This window comes from Littorina saxatilis, linkage group LG17 (assembly GCF_037325665.1).
Source record: "Littorina saxatilis isolate snail1 linkage group LG17, US_GU_Lsax_2.0, whole genome shotgun sequence".
Taxonomy (NCBI): domain Eukaryota; kingdom Metazoa; phylum Mollusca; class Gastropoda; order Littorinimorpha; family Littorinidae; genus Littorina; species Littorina saxatilis.
Window position 1 is genome coordinate 71,106,061 of NC_090261.1, and position 25,000 is coordinate 71,131,060.

At 39.8% G+C, this 25,000-nt stretch overlaps 1 protein-coding gene across 1 annotated transcript in view; it reads right to left on the reverse strand.

The window, feature by feature from the left end:
* Nucleotides 1-18,772, reverse strand: part of LOC138952409 (uncharacterized) — a 78,850-nt gene extending 60,078 nt beyond the window's left edge. Inside the window, exons 1-7 of the mRNA XM_070324073.1 lie at nt 18,638-18,772; nt 16,540-16,577; nt 8,635-8,749; nt 7,920-8,067; nt 6,099-6,159; nt 5,550-5,667; nt 2,981-3,066 (exon numbers count right to left, since the gene is read on the reverse strand). Of these exons, the coding sequence (XP_070180174.1) occupies nt 2,981-3,066; nt 5,550-5,667; nt 6,099-6,159; nt 7,920-8,067; nt 8,635-8,749; nt 16,540-16,577; nt 18,638-18,701 (630 nt within the window). The 5' untranslated portion in view covers nt 18,702-18,772. The remainder of the gene's footprint in view (nt 1-2,980; nt 3,067-5,549; nt 5,668-6,098; nt 6,160-7,919; nt 8,068-8,634; nt 8,750-16,539; nt 16,578-18,637) is intronic.
* Between the last annotated feature and the right edge of the window lie 6,228 nt (nt 18,773-25,000).

Here is a 25,000-nt window from a genome sequence, read left to right on the forward strand (position 1 = left end):
TTTCAATATGTTCCGATAACACAGAACATACTACCAAAGATGTTCTACTGCTACGATAAGATGGGTCACTCCCTCTTTGAGCAATGCCTTTTATACAACTAATGCATGCACGTTCCAAGTAATAAAATCCTAGCGAAGCGCTCTGGCGGCAAACGTGTGCTTCTGGGTAGGTGTGACAAATGGATTTGTACATAATTCAGTATTAAAAGTATTTAACACATGTGTACAGATTGGCTTGCCATACTTGTGGTTCACACGAGTGCAGAAATCACCTGTTGAGAAGAGGTGACCTATTTTTGTAAAGTATATCTCCATTGGCTGCTATTGACCAATGAGAGAGAAGATTGTTAACATTGTTGGATTGTGAAGGTTAGAGCATGACCGACAGTTGAAGAGAAGAGACGTGTCTCTGAATGTCTCCACGTTTGGGTTGTAATGCTGCTCACCAAACATTGAGGTCGAATACTGTACGACTCGTGTTGTGGAAGAATCATGAGTGATTCTATGCTGTGAATATACAGGTATTTATTGAATTTTATTCCCCCCTCTGCTTCTTTACCTCTGTAAACTTGTAGAGCTAGTTATTTTTCGATAATGACCCAGCAACCAAACAAATAACGAGCCAGCAACAGCCTGAATCCTCGATAGTGCAATGGGTTGAGAAGCTGTTCTGTTTTGGTACTACTTTTGCGACTGAAAAGTTCCGAACGCTCTATACGTACGAAATATACATCTCTGGAGCAAACAATACAAACATACCGCATTTAAATTAACAACTACAGGCCTGAACACATGAATCTCCATATAAAATCCATGAGTTAGATTGTTATCTGAATCTAGATCTGCCGTGCACACACCGTTCATCACAAGCAAATTCCCAAGGCAAGTAACTTATACTCTTGCCGACAAGAGTAGTTCCCCTTCTTTTAACGCAGTTTCTTCGACAACACTGACTGCAATCCGACGGTCAGTTTTCAACAATATTTCATTTTATAAACAGATCACACGCAACCAAATGCACACATCTCATCAATTTAAACAACATAAAGCGGTTTCATACACTATTTTCCCCAGAAAACTGAACTTCATACAGTAATTAACGTTGGAACACGGGTGCAAAAGTTCGTCTGCTAGTCCCATTTGACGAAAGAACATTTTCCTGAACGATACTAAAACATAAACAGAACACACAATATCTGCCTTTACTGCCACAGCAGAATAACAGCATATCTGTGTACTTGATTTTAGTCTAAAACAGGGAAACTGACAAGAAGTGTTAACAGAATGGAATGATTTGCACGGAACTATACAACCGCGCATTAATCGATCGCCTGCGCAGGTTGACTGGTTGAGTGATTCGGATTCGATCAAACTTTCGCACAAAAACTCCTGTTTTCTTTGAATAACTGAAGAAAGGAGGAATAAAGAGGTTACACACCTCGTCTCAGTGATTATTAAAAATAATGGTCTCAGTTCGCGGTCATGAAAAAGCTCGCTGAAGCTCGCATTTTTCATGATCCGCCAACTTCGACCATTATTTTTAATAATCACTGAGACTCGGCATGTAACCTCTACGTATTTTGCTCAGTAATATTGACTTGTGAAATGACTGTGAGAGTCATGTTGTAAATTGGGTTGGAGAAGCGTGAGCTGTTGTCAGCCATTTTGAAAAGGAATGTTGTATGTTCTTTTGTAATGAAGTTACTTGTAAATGAGCTGGTGTAAATAATATAACAGCATAAGCTAGTTGACGGATAATTGAACAGTATTGAGAAAGAATAGCAGTATTATTTCGTGGAAAAGTTTATCTAAGAATGGAGACTTATGGTAGCATAAACTTTTTACGCAGCACCCCGGTCGGAGTGACGGATGCACCACTCGGCGGCGGGAGAGAGAGAAGAGACGGGCATTCCCTCCTTGGCGCCACGGATCTGTTGATTGTGGGCGCAAGGTTGTATCAGCGCTGGAGTTCTGGAAACCGGTGGAACCTCACCCCATAGTCACCACGAGCTGTATTTCGTCGTGGGTGATATGGATCCAGAGTATGTACCCGCTTAATAGTGAGTAGTCATTGTATTTGTGAATTACCACTGAAGAAACATAATCGTCAGAAGGATTGTGTGAGACGAAGACGTCGTCAACTGAGAATTACGTGACATGTGAAATGTGCGTAAAGTGAAACTGTGTTAAACAGGAAACATAATCGTCAGGAGAATTGTGTGAGACGAGGACTTCGTCAATCGTGAGACAGTTAGACTCCTACGCGTTTTCAAGATATTATTCTTATTATACATGAATGCAAGTGATTTGTAGACTGCATGAGAGATAACATATTTGTATTTTTGTGTTGATGTTACAATATAGGTACGAGGGCAAAGGGCAGTAATTGTGTTTCAGTCTTTGTACCTAGTTTGAGTGCTGTGTGTGTGTGAGTAAAAGTTAGTTAGTAAACAGAGCAGAGCACGCATATTTTCTGATATAGTAACAAATACACACAGACACTTACACGAAAAACCATCCGTAACAGTAGGTCGGCCGGACAGGTGGCTGTACGCATAGCCTAATTATTTACGCAATGACATGTCTTGTAAACGCGCGGCATACTGTTCAATCTGTGAGTGTTCAAGTTTAATATTAACGTTACTGCCTCACAAAATATATGCTTTGATTAACAAGGGAAAAGGAACTTGTAGAACTAATCTCACTAATCGTTTCGGCGGCAAAGAGATCATGTACAGCGTGTCTCACCAAGTTTGTTTGTTTGTTTGTTTGTTTGTTTGTTTCTTCGTTCGTTCGTTCGTTCGTTCGTTCGTTCGTTCGTTCGTTCGTTCATTCGTTCATTCCTTTGTTGTTTCTTGGTTTGTTTGTTTGTTTGTTTGTTTGTGTGTGTGTTTCTTGGGTGGGTTTTTTTTCTCAAGAACCCAGGGTGTCATGCGAGACGGTTTTGTTATCAGTCTACTGTTTAAAAATGGTGTCTCACCAGGGAATTGCCATGCATGTCATTGGTGAAGTCGTACTGGTTCACGTGAGAGTCTTGGGAAAACGCCGCAATGTAGGTTCCTAGTTCTGAACAGAAAAGACATAAAATATAACACTCCACAAAAAAGAAATGTTTCTTTTTGTTAAAGGCACACTCCTCTCACACACAAAAAACGCTTGAAAATCGGCATTGTGAACAGCACTTAACATATCGAAATGATGAGTTTTCCTGATCGATACCTTCATCATATAGCACTTAAACATATCGCAATTATGAGTTATCCTGCTCGACACCTTCATCATATAGCCTACTCGACGTGATGCTAGTAATGCGTTAAAGGCACACACTCCTTTCCTTGTTATATTTAGTTTGGTTCACCATCTCAGATCGGCCCAGACTTGTACATGGGATCAGATCATCCCTCGAGATAGACCCATACCCAAAATGCTTGCAATGACATTTCTTGTAAACGCGCGGCATACTGTTCAATCTGTGAGTGTTCAAGTTTAATATTAACGTTACTGCCTCACGAAATATATGCTTTCATTAACAAGGGAAAAGGAATTTGTAGAACTAATCTCACTAATCATTTCGGCGGCAAAAAGATCATGTAGGCCTGATATTTTGGTGAGATATTTTGTAATGAATTATTTATGAAAAGGCCACTGGTGCACAGAGAGCGCCCAGGCTGTTCATTTTTGGTATGTGACCAAGTGGGGGAGGGGGGTTGGTCTGATCCCATGTAACATGCTGGCAAGTTCCGAGATGGTGAGCCAAACTATTTAACAAGGAAAGGAATGTGTGCCTTTGACGCATTACCAGCATCACGCCGAGTAGGCTATATGATGAAGGTGTCGAGCAGGATAACTCATAATTGCGATATGTTTAAGTGCTATATGATGAAGGTATCGATCAGGAAAACTCATCATTTCGATATGTTAAGTGCTGTTCACAATGCCGATTTTCAACCGTTTTTTCAACGACTTCCGGTTGATTTCTGTCCTAACAGAGCTGCTGGAAAATCGACGCCGTATGAACAGCGCAAACGCTTAAAGTGGTATTCCTTCTGATGGGTGGTGTACAGAATGATCCTAGCTTTTCACACAAAGAGACATGTGAAACACACTCGTTTTGTGCCTTCAACTGCATGTTATGATGCATACTGATCGCTGGAGGCTTTTTAGCACACGAACATCATACACCTGTTCATTCTGATAAGCATCGCTCCACGGCTTATCTCTCTGACCGGACGCTACAGTCCTACGCGAATCTATCAAAAAAAGAATACAGAGTTATCTCCCATATATGTTTTTCGCGAGCACTGATCTAAATTTGAGATCAGTGTTCGTGAGACGAAAATGATTGCAGATTGGCCGACTTCGACAGTGATCTCCGTTCTGTTCTTCACAGTTATGATAAAGACCACATCGTTCTAAGGTCAAAACAAGTCGAAATTTTGGGACTGCTGCCGGAAGGAGACTGTAATATATGGTTTCATCACTGTCAACTGGTTACAGAAAAAATCGTCTGCTCCAGTGAGCGCCGAAACCAAACGGTTGATTATCACGTGACACTTTTGCCATATTTAGAGTTGTTTGCACAGTAAATACAGCCGCGAAAAATAGCTCGCTTGAAACTGTCTTACATATCAATTCCTTTGTAATTTAAAAATTACAAAACACCATGAAAAATCATTATCGACGATCGCGAATCTGCTTATATCAATAACACATTACAAAAAGCTCTAAATAAGTAAAACAATCGGTTTCCTTGCCAGACAAGGAAATTCAAGGCATCCTGTCAGGGAGAGAATGAGCCGAACTCATTTTGACCTGAGTTCAGGATGACACCTGTTTCGATGGATTATAGTCCAGGTTCCCAACATCGAGGTGACCCAGTTCGTTCGTGTATGGCTTCATGGTGTGTGCAATGTATACCTGTCATCTAGCGAGTGAGCTCTGATCGTATTTTGCTATCTAATAAGATTTTTCTTTACATTTAGGCCAGGTTTTTTGTGACTTGAAGGAAAGTGAACTGAAAGCAGCATGTGAATAGAACATAATTATTTAGTCTTTTTGCAATTGCATGAAAGCAGAAACATGTTCAGTGACAGATTAAAATACAGTAACATTGACAGGCTTCCATTTGACACTTCTCGGTTATCATCGTCGCTTTGGTCCGTCGGGCTTCAATAAGGCTTTGGTCGGGCGTCAATCGGCCATTACAACCTTGAAGTAACGCTTGGAAGTTTATCAATGTTGAATTCAAGATGACACATTCTGATAATCGTTCTTCGTTTGTGAAAAAAAGAAGAAAAAAACTAAACGTGAACAGAACCACGAAAAAAGATTTAACAGAATTAAAGCAGATTTTACTTTTATATTTTCCCCCTTTACTTAAAACTCACCTCCTGAGCGTTGGGGAATAATGTTACCCTCCAAAACAAAAAGAAAACGTGACAAATCAGAAAAGTGATTCAACAAAGAAAAGTGATTCAACAAAGAAAAGTGATTCAACAGTATTTAAACCCATTTTTCTTTTTGTTTCCCTTCTTTTTTTTAAATCTCACCTTTCGAGCGTTGGGGAACATTTTGACCCCAGTAGATGTTCAAAATATCATCGCGCGATGGATTGGTGTGCTCGTGGGGAAGACCAAGAGTGTGCCCCAGTTCATGAAAACACGCAAACTGAAACAAATTGTCCCGTTTCATGAAAAATAAACCTTAAGAAAAACCACTGTACCAGTACATAAAAACACACACTGAAACACACTTGTCCCAAGCACAGAAGCTTGTATCAAAGCGCCGGTGGATTATTATTTACTCCTTTATCCTTACTGTATCCTTACTACTCTATAGTGAATAGTAGTAGTAAGGATACAGTAAGGATGAAGAAGTAAATAATAGTCCACCGGCGCTTTGATACAAGCTCCTGTGGTCCCAAGATGGCGAAAAGAATCAACTTCCCAGTACATTAACACGAGCTTGATGAGAGAAGAATTGTTGTTGTTGTTGTTGTTGTTGTTGTTGTTGTTGTTGTTGTTGTTGTTGTTGTTGTTGGTGTTGTTGTTGGTGTTGTTGTTGTTGTTGTTGTTGTTGTTGTTGTTGTTACCGTTTACCTGCGAACAACAGGAGGTCCATTGTGGTACCCTTTCGGCGTAGCCAACATTTGCTGTACACCTTGACAAAAAAGAGTAAACATTACATTTTGTTTGGGAGGGAGGCGGGGTATCAACAATTTAACACACACACACACACACACACACACACACACACACACACACACACACACACACACACAGACACACATACACACACATCATTTCAAATGCAGCGGGCACGTTTCCCTTCAATCCAACATTGAAAAAGTAACTACATGTAGAATAGATTTAATGAAAAGATGTGACTGAAAAATGACACGTTTGTTTGTTTGTCGGTTTGTTGGTTTGGTTGATTGTTTAGTTGGTTGATTGGTATGGTATCTTACGGGTTTGGTTAGATATTTTCTTGGTTGGTGGCTCTGTGGCTTTTTGTGTGGTTTTGTTCACAATTTTAATAAGACTTTTTTTCAAATTGGAAAACTTTATTATACCTTTCTTCGAGCATAGTGTTTGACAGTTTTTTGGGTTTAAACAGTTTTATTCGGATAATTGCAAATAACAATGCCGCATGTAATCAATGAAATGAATGGAGCACAACAAGCAGAGCTTATCAACGTAAAGTATCTGTAAGGGCCTAGAGTAGCATGTTGATTAAAAACAAGTCGCGTAATCAATGAAATGAATGGAGCACAACAAGCAGAGCTTATCAACGTAAAGTATCTGTAAGGGCCTATAGTAGCATGTTGATTAAAAACAAGTCGCGTAAGGCGAAAATACAACATTTAGTCAAGTAGCTGTCGAACTCACAGAATGAAACTGAACGCAATGCCATTTTTCAGCAAGACCGTATACTCGTAGCATCGTCAGTCCACCGCTCATGGCAAAGGCAGTGAAATTGACAAGAAGAGCGGGGTAGTAGTTGCGCTAAGAAGGATAGCACGCTTTTCTGTACCTCTCTTTATTTTAACTTTCTGAGCGTGTTTTTAATCCAAACATATCATATCTATATGTTTTTGGAATCAAGAACCGACAAGAAATAAGATGAAAGTGTTTTTAAATTGATTTCGACAATTTAATTTTGATCATAATTTTTATATATTTAATTTTCAGAGCTTGTTTTTAATCCAAATATAACATATTTATATGTTTTTGGAATCAGAATATGATGGAGAATAAGATGAACGTAAATTTGGATCGTTTTATAAATTGTTATTTTTTTTTACAATTTTCAGATTTTTAATGACCAAAGTCATTAATTAATTTTTAAGCCACCAAGCTGAAATGCAATACCGAAGTCCGGGCTTTGTCGAAGATTACTTGACCAAAATTTCAACCAATTTGGTTGAAAAATGAGGGCGTGACAGTGCCGCCTCAACTTTCACGAAAAGCCGGATATGACGTCATCAAAGACATTTATCAAAAAAATTAAAAAAACGTCTGGGGATTTCATACCCAGGAACTCTCATGTCAAATTTCATAAAGATCGGTCCAGTAGTTTAGTCTGAATCGCTCTACATACACACACACACACACAGACACACGCACATACACCACGACCCTCGTCTCGATTCCCCCCTCGATGTTAAAACATTTAGTCATAACTTGACTAAATGTAAAAAGTAACATAGACCAGGTGCATAATTAGTTCTTTTTCAGCTTTCATCTCAACTATCTATAAATCAGAGTTTGACTACCTGAATGGTTTGGATGAAACGGCCATATGCGTAAAACCCCAACCGTGAAAACAATGGGTGAACATGGGAGTTGCAGCCTGCGAACGCAGAAGAAGAAGAAGAAGAAGAAGAAGAAGAAGAATGAACTTTTCGGGCAAGTACTTACCCATCACCTTCATACACGTTCATATAGGAATCCTTTGGTAGTCCATACTTTTCTTTCGTCTCTCCCTGTGTCCATGGTATAAAACGGATACAGGTGTATTTTTCCCATCGCGTCATTGCCACGTGCGCTTCGTCACGTAAATATTGACCTGGGGAACAGGCAGCATAAAAGTGATCAGTTACTTTTAACGATCAAAGTAAGTTTATGGAATGTTTATAACTAAGCATTATAGTTGTTTGTTCCCTGCATGACAGAGAGAGAGAGAGAGACAGAGAGAGAGACAGACAGACAGACAGATAGACAGACAGGCACAGACAGAGAGAGACACACACACAGACATAGAGACAGCGATGGGGAGAGAATTAGAAAGAGAGCGAGAGAGATAGAGACAGAGAACCAGCGATGGAGAGACAAATAGAGATTGACAAAAGGAGAGAGAGAGACAAAGAGAGAGAGAGGGGGGAGAAAGAGAGTCAGAAATAGAGACAGAAAGAGAGACAAACGGAGAAAGAGAGAGAGCGAGAGACAGAGACAGAGAGACAGCGATGGAGAGAGAGCGACAGAGACAGAGACAGAGAGACAGCGATGGAGACACAAATAGAGATAGACAGGAGAGAGAGAGAGAGAGAGAGAGAGAGAGAAAGCGATGGGGTAGTATCGGGGAAGGGGGGGGGGGGGGGGTGAGATGAAAGGCAAGAGGATTCAATGAACTTACTCAGATCATCGGCAAAAATGTAGGGAACGACGGCCTTTGGCCACGAATAGCTTTTGTCCTTATACACGTATCTTCTGCTCCGAGGTATCTCTGGCTCGCCTGTTTTGTTGTCAAACTGCACACGAAACAATCATCCATATTATTGAGGGGTCGAGGACGACCCCTCTTCTTCAATGGGGTGAGAGCGGTGAACATGTGTCGTTGTTTGCCGTTCTCATGAGATCAGTTACTTTTGTTTTGTTTCGTTTTTCCCTCCTAATTTGTGCATTTTCACTACAGGCTTTTCTGTTTCATCTGTCATACATGGTGTCAATTGGAAAAAAACGAAACAAAACAGAAGTAACTGATCTGTTAACATTTTTACGGAATTCAAAAAGTTATCACCGAAACCAAATTTTCTAAATGCCCAATACATATAATCTTTAGAAATTGAGTCAAAAGCACGTGAAAAGTCAAGGGCAAGTAAAATGCCTGGTTCGTTTTTATATTTAGTCAAGTTTTGACTAAATATTTTAACATCGAGGGGGAATCGAAACGAGGGTCGTGGTGTATGTGCGTCTGTCTGTCTGTGTGTGTGTGTGTGTGTGTAGAGCGATTCAGACTAAACTACTGGACCGATCTTTATGAAATTTGACATGAGAGTTCCTGGGTATGAAATCCCCGAACGTTTTTTTCATTTTTTTGATAAATGTCTTTGATGACGTCATATCCGGCTTTTCGTGAAAGTTGAGGCGGCACTGTCACGCCCTCATTTTTCAACCAAATTGGTTGAAATTTTGGTCAAGTAATCTTCGACGAAGCCCGGGGTTCGGTATTGCATTTCAGCTTGGTGGCTTAAAAATTAATTAATGACTTTGGTCATTAAAAATCTGAAAATTGTAAAAAAAAATAAAAATTTTCAAAACGATCCAAATTTACGTTTATCTTATTCTCCATCATTTGCTGATTCCAAAAACATATAAATATGTTATATTCGGATTAAAAACAAGCTCTGAAAATTAAATATATAAAAATTATTATCAAAATTAAATTGTCCAAATCAATTTAAAAACACTTTCATCTTATTCCTTGTCGGTTCCTGATTCCAAAAACATATAGATATGATATGTTTGGATTAAAAACACGCTCAGAAAGTTAAAACAAAGAGAGGTACAGAAAAGCGTGCTATCCTTCTTAGCGCAACTGCTACCCCGCTCTTCTTGTCAATTTCACTGCCTTTGCCATGAGCGGTGGACTGACGATGCTACGAGTCTACGGTCTTGCTGAAAAATGGCATTGCGTTCAGTTTCATTCTGTGAGTTCGACAGCTACTTGACTAAATATTGTATTTTCGCCTTACGCGACTTGTTGTGATTCATAAGATCTGTTACGTCATCAATCAATCGAATAACATCGCTTGATTTTCTCCCTTTAATAAAACCGACTTGATCTTCTGAGATAATATCAGTAATGACAGATGCGAGGCGAATTGCTAAACACTTTGCAATTATTTTGTAGTCAGTATTTGTTAGCGAAATTGGTCTCCAATTGATTAGGCTGTCCCGTGGTAAATCTTTTCCTTTGTGGAGTAAGGAAATAACTGCTCTTTTTTGTGTAGTCGACATCTCACCGACTTGAAAGGATGTTTGTAGAGAATTGAAAACCATCGTCTTTAGGCTCGGCCAAAAAAACTTCACGAAACTAGCTGTAAGCCCGTCCAAACCTGGCGATGATCCGTTCCTTAATAACTGTAATGCTCTGCCAATTTCTTCAATAGTAAATTCACGGTCCATGTCAACTTTCTGTTCTTGTGTTAACTGTGGAATATTTAATCCATCAACTTCACGTTCAGCTTTATTTTCGTCAAAATCAATATTTTTTCCAAATACATCGTGGTAAAATTTTGTTTGTTCTTTCATTATTTCTTCTTGTGATGTAATCATATTCCCTGAATCATCCATTAATTTGTCCATTATCTTAACGTTTGCTCTTACCTTTTCGAGATTCAAGAAGTAGCGAGTGTTTTTCTCACCCTGTTCAATAAATCTTTCTCGAGATCTTACTTGTGCACTCTTTGCTTCTTGAATATTGAATATTTCAAGTTTGCGCTTTAAATTTTCTCTTTGTGTTAACAGATCCTGATTTTTTGTATCAACTGACAATTTCTTGTCTGTTTCGTTAAGTTGATTAAGCAACATAGATTTATTATCAATGTTTTGCTTATGTTTATTTTTACTAAATCGTATGCAGAATTCCCTTATCTGAATTTTACAGAAATCCCATTTGTCGTGGGGGTTGTCCTCGGAATGATCATTTATATATTGTTCCAAAAACACATTCATTTGGTCAACAAACTCAGAATCACGCAAAAGGCTGTCATTAAATTTCCAATACGAAGGACCTCTTACTATATGTGTTAAATTATAATAGATAACTACCATTCTGTGGTCGGTTTGTGCAACTGATTGTATTTTACAATTATTAGAACGGTTCAATACGGCATCACATGCTAAAATATAATCGAGTCTCCTCGCAATAAAAGGTGTCTTGCGAGACCACGTAAACTCTGTATCTTCTGCATGAAACAAACGCCATACATCATTCAAACCTTGTTCATTCAATAAACTCTTAAAATTGTTTACGTCTATTTCACAATGTTTTCCTCCACTTATAATGTCCAAATTATTGTCCAGCACACAATTAAAATCTCCGCAAACTATTTTTCTAACATCGTTTTTTCCATTCATATAATTCATGAGAAACTTATAAAATGTTAACGAATAATACCACAAGTTGCATCAATTACATGGGATGGATCTCTGGGGAATTCGATGTATTAACCGGAATTCGTCAGGGATGTAATTTTTCACCGATGGCCTTTGTCCTTGGCCTTGAACTTTTAGCCATTAAGATACGCAGTGACCCGAATATAAAAGGATTAAAATTCCCGTCATTTCATTTAAAAACCAATTTGGAATATATTTTAAAATTGGCAATGTATGCAGACGACGTAACAATGTTCCTTAAAGATAAACACGATCTCCAACAAGTACTGTTAATAGTAAAACAGTTTTCATGTATTTCAAATTTACATCTGAATGAAAATAAAACAGAGGCAATGTGGCTAGGATCCATGAAGAACAGTCTTGAGCAATACTGTAATATAAGATGGAAAAAACAGTTAAAAATTTTGGGTATAATATTTAGAAACGATATCGCTGCTTCTGACATTGAAGAGAATTGGTCAGTACGGTTTGATAGAATTGAAAGAATTGTTGGAATGTGGTCAAAACGAAATTTAAGCATTAGTGGTAAATTGTGTGTAATTAAAACTTTTTTGATATCCCAGTTTGTATATGTTTTGCAGGCACTCTCTGCACCGACAAAAGTGCTTGATAGATTAAATACTATCCTTTTTAAATTTTTGTGGAAACGGAAGTACTCAAATAGTAAAGCTTTTGAAAAGGTGAAACGAACAGTTGTATGTAGTAACATAGAAATAGGCGGTATTAACATGATAAATATGCATGATATGCAGACATCCTTTTTGTTATGTTGGGCAGCCAGGTTACAACAAACCGATTTTGCAAATTGGCAATTGATCCCAAGACATTATTATGAGGTTCTCGGAAGCCAGCTGTGCTGCTTTAAATCAACTGCCAAACCAAAACAGTTTATTGGTCTGACCAGAGTTAAATCAAAATTTTGGCAACAAGTTTTAAAAATATGGATTGAGAACAGATATTTATTTCCTGTTCAAAAAGAAAGTATTCTTGATCAATGTTTGTGGAATAATGCAGATATTATTTTTAGAAAGAATGTGTTGTGTTTTGATAAATGGATTGAAGCCGGTGTGAATTGTGTACGTGATGTATGGATAGACGAAAATATTGTGTCATTTCAACATATTTGTGCCATTGTCGGATATAGCGCCACAAGGCTGTTTGAGTACAACGCTTTGCACACGGCCCTCTGCGCGCGAGCACTGCGGGACAACACAGACGCGGGTGACGAGCATCCTGCGACCTGTTTTCAGGGCATGCTAAATAACCCTTCCCCGAAGAAATTTCGTGCGATATTAACGCAATCCAAAGCCAGTGAACCCTGCGCTGTAAAATTTTGGTCCCACAAATATAACATTTGCATTGACGAAAAGTATTGGGTCCTGGCAAGTGCATGTACAAGCGAAGAAAGATTAAAGTTACTCCAATGGAAAATTTTACATAATATTTATCCCACAAATATTTTATTGCATAAAATGAAGTTAAAAGAAAATAGTTTATGTAGTCTTTGTAATGAAATTGATTATATTGAACACTTCTTTTGGAAATGTAGCAAAATGAAATTGTTTTGGGAAAATGTTAGAAGATGTATATTTGTTAATACGGGAGAAAATATTATATTAACAGAAAAAGATGTATTGTTTGGATACTCTCCAGAAGTGCAAACCCCCATAAACAAAATTATTAATCATATTTTGCTCATTTCAAAAATGTGTATCAGTAAGTATAGATATGGTAGACCTATTGATTTGAATGTGATGTTAGGATATGAATTAGCATTGAGATATTTCAGTATTGTGTAAATGTTGAAGGATGAATGAGGATACGTTGTAGACGGATGCTTGAATATTTGTTGATTAAAAGCCCCACAATGATGTGCTTGGCAAAGGGAAAAAAAAAAAAAAAAAAAAAAACGAAACAAAACAGAAGTAACTGATCTCGTGAGAACGGCAGTGCACTCGAGAAGGTTTGGAAAATATCACGACAGTGTGTCTCTTTCAACCCGTAAGGGGCCCCACAACATGTGACAGACTGACCAATCCACCAAAGCGATTCGTTCCCAAGTCCGGCCTTCGTCGAAGATTGCTTGACCAAACCTTTTCAGTGCCTCAGTGAAACAGACGAATCTATGTGCTAAAGCGGGCGAAGTGTAGCAGACGGACTGAGTTATCATGACTCACAGCCATCAATCAATCAATCAATATGAGGCTTATATCGCGCGTATTCCGTGGGTACAGTTCTAAGCGCAGGGATTTATTTATTTTTTTTATTTTTATTTTTATGCAATTTATATCGCGCACATATTCAAGGCGCAGGGATTTATTTATGCCGTGTGAGATGTACTTTTTTTACACAATTCATCATGCATTCACATCGGCCAGCAGATCGCAGCCATTTCGGCGCATATCCTTTGACCGTTTCTGGAATCTACAAATACATATAATATAGTTTGTGTTAGAATGTGTAATCAAACACCATACAGAATAAAGTTATTCGACATTGATACTCTTTGTCGTAACAAGAAGACTACCCCCCCCCCCCCACCCCCCTTTCAAGTGTTCTTCCGTTCGCTTTTTTTTATCGTCTGCCGAGGCTAATATCCCAAACCCTACTATACAAGTCGAGAATAACACATTAAAATACACATATTAATTCGCACGCACATACTTATCCCAACGACATAATATTACAAACATAAACATTCATTATCACATACACATTCATGCACTTGCCTTCGGGCATATAATGCAATGCATTTCCAAAAATATGATGACATTTGTTTTTCCTCGGATAAGAGAAAATTATTTCTTATATCCGGAGTCTCCCGATAAAAAAAATTCGAATGTAAGAAAGCAAAAATAATTTCTCCTGGACACTCTTATAAGCCCTTTGTTCTTGACCTCACTGGGTGAAGGGTCAATCGCATCATCACGCACGAATTTGTGTGCATCACAATAATTATCAGTCTGGTGTTTCATCCTAGTGAATTATATTTATAGAGAAAATCTCGATAGCAATTTCAAGGAAAAGCTACATCCGCCACGAATAATGTTACAATTGTTGCATTATTTGGGGACAGCCCACGAATAATGTAAGTCACATGGTGATAGTGTTTGTTTGGATTTTGAACAAAACTTTGAAGAAACACAACATGAAGTTGTGGTTCCTGCTGAAAACTCTGCATCTCAGTCAAGCCTTGAACGAGTTACACACACTTCATCTATGTTGTATGTCCAGAGGTCTAAACATAGCCCTGTGAATATAATTATACGAGATTAAAAATGGAGAGGAAATGGCATTTTCATGGCTTTTTGCTGAGAGCAGAAATGGATTCAGTGACGTGCAAGAGACAGAAAAATATGGCTTTTAATGTACGTTTACTTGCGAAACTGACAGACTTTACCATGTAGACTCTCGGTTCAGAAAAGATATGATGTAAGCCCCTATTTGCTTCAGTCAGCAGAAGCATAATGACAAGTTACTTCTCAGACAAGATGCATCAATCTACATGAAAATCCGATCTCCATTTGCAAATGGAAGACAAAGTAGAATTTTGTGCAAAGGATACTAATAATATTAATACCACTTCATCTTTGCATGACAGCTCTTACATGTTCATGAAGAACATTCGAGGGACAACAGGCTTACTTTCACATCACTGCTTCTTTTATTATAACACGGCTTCGACCCCTGTTGGTTTTAATGAACCTAATTTCTTGTAAGCATTGTCCTCAGTTTAGTCTTCGTTCTCATTGTCTTCATCATCATCGTAGTCGTCGCCATCAACATCGTGTTAGTTTTCGTTTCGCATCATTGTCGTCGTTTTCGTCTTCGTCTGTGTCGTCGTCATAAACGTTGTCCACGAATTAATTTTAAGAATAAAGAACGACGACATTATATCAGAAGAATTTGCAAATAATTTGTGAGAATTGCTCTGATGAGCCTCGCGCGCGCGCGGGTGTGTGTGTGTATGTGTGTGTGTGTGTGTGTGTGTGCGTGTGTGCGTGCGTGCGTGCGTGCGTGCGTGCGTGCGTGTGTGGGTTGACAGTGGTGAAATGGGATGGGGCTTTACCGGGGACAGTGAAGCTCAAGGGAGCGTTAAACACTATGAAAAGCCGTTTGGCTCATAACCATTACGCGTGTAAAAAATGATTAATACACGTGTAATAAATGATTAATACACGTGTAATAAAAGATTAATGCACGTGTAATAAATTATTAATACACGAGTAATAAATAATTCATACACGTGTAAGAAATGATTAAATACACGTGTAATAAATATTTCATGCACGTGTAAGAAATGATTAAATACACGTCTAGTAAAGGATTAAATACACGTGTAATAAATTAAAACTTGAATCGGAAAATACACGACTTGCAAAGAAACAACTCTCGTCTATACTACTTCCGGTTCGCGCGCGATTGATCTCTCAAAATGGCGACGCCACTAGAGGGGATTTTTTTGGATCAGACCCGCCAAAAGGTGAACCATTGCATCAGTTTGCCGCTCCCGCCATCTTGAGCTGTTCCGGCAAAAGGCAAAGCGAGGCGATGAAGACGTGTTTTTCATGTGGATTCCCAGTCCGAGTTTTTAAAGTTGCTTAACCACGTGACTCCTGCATTTTAAACGCTTGTAAGAAATGATTCTTACACGTGTAATAAATAATTAATACACGTGTAATAAATGATTAATACACGTGTAATAAATAATTCATACACGTGTAAGAAATGATTAAATACACGTGTAATAAATATTTCATGCACGTGTAAGAAATGATTAAATGCACGTGTAATAAATATTTCATGCACGTGTAAGAAATGATTAAAGACACGTGTAATAAATATTTTATGCACGTGTAAGAAATGATTAAATACACGTGTAATAAATATTTCATGCACGTGTAAGAAATGATTAAATACACGTGTATGAATTATTTATTGCACATGTAATGGTTATGAGCCAAACGGCTTTTCCATAGCATAAGAAAAAAGATAAATCACACGTGCAGTAAATAATGTATACACGTGTAAGAAATAAATACACGTGTATTAATTATTTATTACACGTGTATGAATTCTTTATTACACGTGTAATGGTTATGAACCAAACGGCTTTCCATAAAACACAGTGCATACTCACTGTCGCTCGGCTAACATCCCTCGCCTCGAGACCAGTCACTGCAAACATCACATACACATAAACAACCTTTAAAGTACTTAGTAAGGGCCCCGTTTAGCGTAAATACTCATCAAATATAAGATAGTTTCCAGGCCCTAGTGATCCAATGTAGGGACCTGGCGTTTACTAGGTACTACCCCCTAATCACAACTTTTGACTAGACACTGGGCGCTTACAATGTAGTTTACGGTCCAAAAAACTAAGGCGTCGTTCCATGTCCAGCTGGCACCGTCATCCGGTCACGCCATCTGTGAGTTGTAAAGTGGGTATGGGGCATCACATAGATTGTTGTCTAAATGTTTGGAAACGATGGACACGGTTTGGCGCACACGTCTCGTACATTAGACATCGGATCAGAGTACACATTAATGAAATAGCAGACCTGTAAGATTCAGACTAGATTTGTATCTAAATGTTTGGGTACCATGGTCGCGGACTGGTACACCCGTCTCGTACATTAGAAATCGGATCAGATTATTGATGAAATCGGATGATCTAGACTTGGCCACATGCTTCGGCCTAGGTAAAATTGATTTTGATTTGAGTGTATACGTGATGGACATGTGTTAGTGATTTTGTGCAATGACCATGTGTCATCCGAAAACGGATTATCAGATTAAACACTGATGAAATGGGGGGAGAGAAAAAAAAGTTTAAAAAAAACTATTTTCTACGCAATACTTAATTTTTTTAACAACATCAAAGGTTTAAATAGGTTCTACTCAACAACAAAAGGTCAAAAGTAAAATTAATTGAACGTATACATTCTTCTAACAAATATATTTTTTGCAAATCTCTTTTGAAAGCTACAAAGGTAGCCTAGGTACATAAGCTTACAACCTTTGCGTCTGTAATTCAGTTGGTCTGACACTGAATTTTGCACCATGTTTTGGAGCCCCGATGTCTAATGTGGTCATTGTCAATAGGAAAGACAAGATACAGTTTTATAATTTGATTGTTTGAGTGGAGAAAATAGTCTTCTTTCATTACATACCAGAAACACATCTGTGCTGTTAACATTACAGTTACTTCAAGCGAAATACTCATTCTCAATCATTATTAGACTACCGGTATGCTATACCTGTATATATACAGATTCCCATGGGGATCAAAAGGATTTGCTAAAGTGCTGTATCGTAAGTTTCGCAGCTCTTGCAATGTGTTTTTCAGTCGGGTAGCACTAACAAGTGCCTCCAGTATAATATTGTTTTCCATTAGCCTTCTTTTTGGAGATTTATGCACGTTATTTTGTAAACAATAGAATAGATTATTTTTTTAAAGTCTTCATTTTGATTAGCAGGACAAAATAGTGTATGAAGAAAATACAAAAACGTATTTTTGTAAATAACGGTTGTTAAACAGTTATTTATTTATTTGAACAAATAAGGCATTATTTCTGAAATGATGCATTTATTACACAAGTACGTTTGAAGAATATTTGTTCTCCTTCAGGAAAAAGTGTATTTACGATTATAATATTTTTCTAGTTAAAAAGACTTTTTTTTTATTAATCATTCGTAGGTTTGATTAAAACATTATTTATGTAATAAATGACTATTTATATTAAGAAAAAAAACGTATCCAAATATTACATTCCGTACATACAACTCCAAATAACATATCGTTCAGATAAAGTATGAATGATTTTTTTATCAATTCGTTATCTAACATCACCGTTGTCATTATTTTGTTTGTGTCATAAAACTGTTGCCATTATATTAAGTCAATTGAGAACATTTAAACACTCATACTCCTTTTTTTCTTATTTCAAAGTATAATATGTATACGGACACGCGGACGCGCAAACTCCTACAAATACTTTCACTCTCATTCTCTCTGTCTGTCTCTCCGTCTCCATCTCAATTTGTTTCTTTGCCTCTCTCTCTCTCTCTCTCTCTCTCTCTCTCTCTCTCTCTCTCTCTCTCTCTCTCTCTCTCTCTCTCTCTCCCTCTCTCCCTCTCTCTCACACACACACACACACACACACACACACACACACACACACACACACACACACACACACACACACACACACACACACACAATCCATCATACTTACAGATCATCAAGACAAGTCCAATCCCCGCAACTTTCATTATGCTGCGAGTTGAATCACTCGCCATTCTCAGGCAAAGTCACAGACCGCGGACAACAGTTGCCTTTAACTTAAGAGCCAAAGGGGTCTGACCGGGATTCACAGCACTCTCTGCACTCTCTGCACCACACTTTATATACAACATGAGGCGTCTAACTCACATGCGCTTCGTGTATTAATCTAACTCCTCGAATCACGTGACAGACAATAACGTACACTCCTACTTATAAATGGCAGTTCAATTATCATATACAAGCAGATATTCGGGGGGCATATCCGCTGAAGTTTGGGACTCTAATTTTGCAACCAAGTTTATGTTAAAGAGTGGGTTGGAGGATTCGGGGGGGGGGGGGGGGGGGGGCGTTGTAGATTGGGGGGTGTCTGGAATGGCGGGTGAAATTAAGCATCGCATACATAAAAACATACATTGCAATTAGCATAACCGGGGGTTGGGGAGCGTGGGGCAATGATGGTGAGGGTGGAGACAGGGTGCATGGAAGGGGGTTGATTGGGAGAGGACCAGTCACTGCAAACATCACATACACATAAACAACCTTAAAGGCACAGTAAGCCTCCCGTAAACCATCACAGAGCTCCCCGAGCGTCTACATACAGTACAAGCATACTTCCATTTGAACGCTCACCGAACGGGAACGTCCTGGCTGCTTTCTGTCGAGCGTCAGAAATTTCTAAAGAATTTATTTTTGTGGACTTGGTCCTCTACAACAATGGCGCCTCGTTTTGGTGCTGGACGGCTGTTATGAATATTCAATACCGAAAATCACGCCCGGACAGTAAGCCTCCCGTAAACCATCACAGATACTGTCAGGCTTTTACACACAGTACAAACACCCTTCCATTTGAACGCTCACCAAACGGGAACATCCTAGGTGCCCTACGTAAAGAGCGAGCAATTTTTAAAGAATTAATTTTGCAGATTGTCTCGAACACTTTTTGGACCCATCCTGAACTCAGGTCAAAAATGAGTTACTTCCCTTCGGGTCTCATTCTATCGATGTAAACTGGCCATAGCCGTGGATCGATGATTATCAGAATGTTTTTGGACCGTGGTGCGTTTTTGCGCTAGACCTAACTTTTAAAATCTAAATAATAAATTGACAGCTTGTTAGCCTGTCAAATGGTTGTGTGATGTGTCTAGTGTGTTGGCGAAGTGTTTTGTGCTTGTCACCTCTCGCTTTCAGCCCTCACCGCTGGCTAGCACCGTCCTTTTCAGGACAACGCGAAAAGAGAGCAGCTTGCGTCAGTCTCTCCTGCCAGTACATAACCTCTCCACAGCAAGCCCTTTGTAGTGCCTCCATCGTGGCGACAGGCGTGAACTGGGTACCGAAAGGCCCCAGGCTGAACTACAAGGACTCGGAGGAGGTTGGCCCCTAGACGTGTGGCATGCAGGCCCACCGGCGTGTGGATACGGTGCCCACGAACCAACCCCCAACTATGGGTTAAATAGCCGGGCAGGACAGGCTCGTCAACCCTGGAAGGCAGCTGTCCTAGGAGAAGATCACTCCAAAATTAAAACGAGGGCAGAGGAGGCTCACTATCCCTGCAAGGAAACTCCTCTAGGAGAAGGACCACTCTAAATTTAAACCCACGTAGTCCCCCGAAGACGGAAGACATCGGCCATTAGGCGGGGAGCAGACCGGATGTCTACACTTACTACGACAAATGATTGTGACAGCTTGTTACACAAACATTCCTACAAAAGAATTCTTTTCTCATCAAGACAAGATCAGTACAATTCGAAGTTGTGAAAGTTTGAAAAAAGAAAAGCCCGGAAGCAGGGTCACGCAAGGGTCGTAGCAGACGACGGTTTATGCATATCGCCGTTCCTCTCAACAGTCAAAAGCCATCGCTAGAGTTCTTGTGAACCACAGCCGTTTGTTTCGTGCATAAAAACGTGCTATTGTAGATAAGCTCACATCGAGTCGCATTCAAATGACTAACTGACGACTACATTGTGAAAAAGGGAAACTGGATCACACGGGTTCACGATGGCTCATGGGTAAGATAAACCACGCAAAAATAAATTCCTTTAAAATTGTTCGCTCTTTACGGAGGGCACCTAGGATGTTCTCAATCGGTGAGTGTTTAAATGAAAGGGTGTTTGTAATGTGTGTAAAAGCCTGACCGTATCTGTGATGGTTTACGGGAGGCTCACTGTGCCTCAGTTTAAAGTACTTAGTGAGGGCCCCGTTTAGCGTAAATACTCATCAAATGAGTTTCCAGGCCCTAGTGATCCAATGTAGGGACCTGGCGTTTACTATACTAGGTACTACCCCCTAATCACAACTTTTGACTAGACACTGGGCGCTTACAATGTAGTTTACGGCACAAAAAATAAGGCGTCGTTCCATGTCCAGCTGGTACCGTCATCCGGTCACGCCATCTGTGAGTTGTAAAGTGGGTATGGGGCATCACATAGATTGTTGTCTAAATGTTTGGAAACGATGGACAGGGTTTGGCGCACACGTCTCGTACATTAGACATCGGATCAGACTATACATTAATGAAATAGCAGACCTGTAAGATTCAGACTAGATTTGTATCTAAATGTTTGGGTACCATGGTCGCGGACTGGTACACCCGTCTCGTACATTAGAAATCGGATCAGATTATTGATGAAATCGGATGATCTAGACTTGGCCACGTGCTTCGGACTGGGTTAAAATTGATTTTGATTTGAGTGTATACGTGATGGACATGTGTTAGTGATTTTGTGCAATGACCATGTGTTATCCGAAAACGGATTATCAGATTAAACACTGATGAAATGGGGAGAGAGAAAAAAAAGTTTAAAAATAAAACTATTTTCTACGCAATACTTAATCGTTCAACAATATCAAAGGTTTAAATAGGTTCTACTCAACAACAAAAGGTCAAAAGTAAAATTAATTGAACGTATACATTCTTCTAACAAATATATTTTTTGCAAATCTCTTTTGAAAGCTACATAAGCTTACAACCTTTGCGTCTTTACTTCAGTTGGTGTGACACTGAATTTTGCACCATGTTTTGGAGCCCCTATGTCTAATGTGGTCATTGTCAAACTGAGAATAGGAAAGACAAGATACAGTTTTATAATTTGATTGTTTGAGTGGAGAAAATAGTCTTCTTTCATTACATACCAGAAACACATCTGTGCTGTTAACATACAGTTACTTCAAGCGAAATACTCATTCTCAATCATTATTAGACAATCTGTATATATATAAGGTATGTTATACCTGTATATATATACAGATTCCTATGAGGATCAAAATGATTTGCTAAAGTGCTGTATCGTAAGTTTCGCAGCTCTTGCAATATGTTTTTCAGTCGGGTAGCACTAACAAGTGTCTCCAGTATAATATTGTTTTCCATTAGCCTTCTTTTTGAAGATTTATGCACGTTATTTTGTAAACAATAGAATAGATTATTTTTTAAATTCTTCATTTTGATTAGCAGGACAAAATAGTGTATGAAGAAAATACAAAAACGTATTTTTGTAAATAACGGTTGTTAAACAGTTATTTATTTTTTTGAACAAATAAGGCATCTAGATTGGGGGGTGTCTTGAATGGCGGGTGAAGTTAAGCATCGCATACATAAAAATATACTTTGCAATTAGCAGAACCGGGGGTTGGGGAGCGTGGGGCAATGATGGTGAGGGTGGAGACTGTTTGGAAATGACATGATTAGTGGACATAATCATGTAGGCCTACTCGCGACTAACATCAAGGGAAGTAACTCTTGATCGAACAGCACATCCGGGGCAGTCGATGTTCGCCATGTTTTTGACTGTTACCATGTGGTTCCATCCTGAACAAATAAAGTGATACTTTCAAGTTCAACACATCTTTGGGTTCCATTGTTTAATGCAAGGCTATCCTGAACATGGTGTCAGAAGTGAAACTGAACTTTCATGCAGAACTGTGTAACTTTTGAGTGCAAAGTGTCACCATAACATCGACATCGGCAAGTAAGTGTTCTTTCTTGACTGAAATTTCAACATGATGCGCCTAGATCCACCCAAGCGTTTCTCCTTCCAAGCAGAAGAGTGGCCTCTCTGGATAAGTGAATTCAAGCGTTTTAGAAATGCATCAAAGTTGAAAGATGAAGCAGGGGATGTCCAGCGCGACACACTGTTGTACGTCATGGGTCCCGATGCAGAAAAGGTTTTCCGGTCGCTACATTTTGGCAAGACACGGAATCAAGACGGCGATGAAGTCGACGAGGAAGACACAGATTTTGATACTCTGGTTCAGAAGCTGGACAGCTACTTTGTGGTGAAGAAAAATGTCATCTACGAAAGGTCACAGCTACAACAGAGAAGACAGCGACATGGTGAAACAGTAGAAGAGTTTTACAGAGCACTCAGAGAGTTAGCAAAGCACTGCAACTACCAGGATGAGGAAGACCAAATTAGGGACAGATTAGTAGTCGGTCTCCTTGATACTCACTTGAGAGAAAAACTGCAGTTACAACAGGATTTGACACTAGACAAAGCACTGAAAATGTCTAGACAGTATGAGCAGATCAAGAACCAGTCTAAACAGGATAATGAGTCCACAGGTACCACTGACGAAGCACAGTTCAGAGACTCGATGTCACACTCTCATAGCTCAAGAGGCAGAGGTTACAACAGAGGTCATGGACAGCAGCCTAGATCCAGGCGTGGTGGCTCAAGTTTTCGTCCCCCACAAAGAGGAGGAAGAGAAGAGAATAAATCAGGTCAGTGTGGAAAATGTGGCTACAAGCATCAGAGCAAAGAGAAATGTCCAGCACAAGGTCAGATTTGTAGGAAGTGCAGCAAAAAGAACCACTTCGAAAGAATGTGTCGCACGGGTGTGCATGAAGTAGTGACAGACTGTGAAGAAGAAGAGAACGGTGAGCAGCAAGAAGAGTTTTTGCTTGACGCAGTCGTCACTGAGAAAAGTGAACCGTGGATGATCACACTTCGCATCAAGGACACTGATGTTCGATTTAAAATCGATACAGGCGCTGACATTTCTATTATGTCTGAACAAGCTTTCAAGAAACTGAAAAAGCAGCCAAAGCTGAAAAAGTCTGCTGCTGTGTTGACGTCACCAGGAGGTAGACTGACCGTGCGAGGAGAATTCTACGCACAGACCAACTACAAAGAGAACCATTACAAGTTCAAGGTCGTTGTAGTAGCCAGTAGGGTAGGCAACAACCTACTGAGTCGATCAGTCGCAGCAAAGATGGGGCTAGTGACACGAGTCGAAGAAGTACACAGAAGAGTGTTTGGCACTACAGGACTACTACACACTGATCCAGTCCCTATCAGGCTGAGGGAAGATGCAGAGCCTTATTGCGTGACTACAGCTCGCAGAGTACCATTCCCCATTCAGAAGAATGTGAAGGCGGAGTTAGAACGAATGCAGTCAGCTGGAATAATTCGAGAAGTTGTTGAACCCAGCGACTGGTGTGCACCCATGGTGCCGGTGGTGAAACGGAACGGCAGCATCAGAATTTGTGTGGACTATAAAAGACTGAACAAAGCCGTCAAGCGTCCACATTGTCTGATTCCAAACCTTGGAGACATTGCGCCCAAAATGGCCGAGTCTACCGTATTCTCCACTCTGGATGCAGCGTCTGGATTTTTCCAAGTTCCATTGGCAGGAGACAGCCAGAAGCTCACCACATTCATGACTCCATTCGGGCGTTTCTGTTTCCAGAGGGTTCCTATGGGAATTTCTCTAGGCCCAGAAGTTTTCCAGCACAAAATGAAAGAAACACTCCAGGGACTGGAAGGGTGCGAAACCATCATGGACGACACTATTGTGTATGGCCGCACCATGGAAGAGCATGACCGTCGTCTCGATGCGGTGCTGGAGCGAATCGAGAAGTCGGGGCTGAAACTCAACAAGTCAAAATGCCACCTGAGACAGAAGGAAGTAAAATATTTTGGGCATCGGATCAGTGAGGCCGGCGTCAGCCCAGATCCTGACAAGGTGAAGGCCATTAGGGACATGCCTCCACCTACCAACGTCACAGAACTGAGAACACTGTGTGGAATGCTGAACTATTTGACAAAGTTTGTACCGCACATGGCATCAACACTCAAGCCAATCACCAATCTACTTCAGAAGGAAACGGCGTGGTGCTGGGGACCAGCACAACAGCAAGCATTTGAGGCAGTGAAACGGCAGATTTCACAATCACCAGCTCTTGGATTTTACAGTCCAGACAGGAAGACGGTGGTGAGTGCAGACAGTAGTAGCTACGGCCTGGGAGCTGCACTGATGCAGTGGATCGACGATAATCTCGTACCCATTGCGTATGCCTCAAGAACGCTGACAGAAGCGG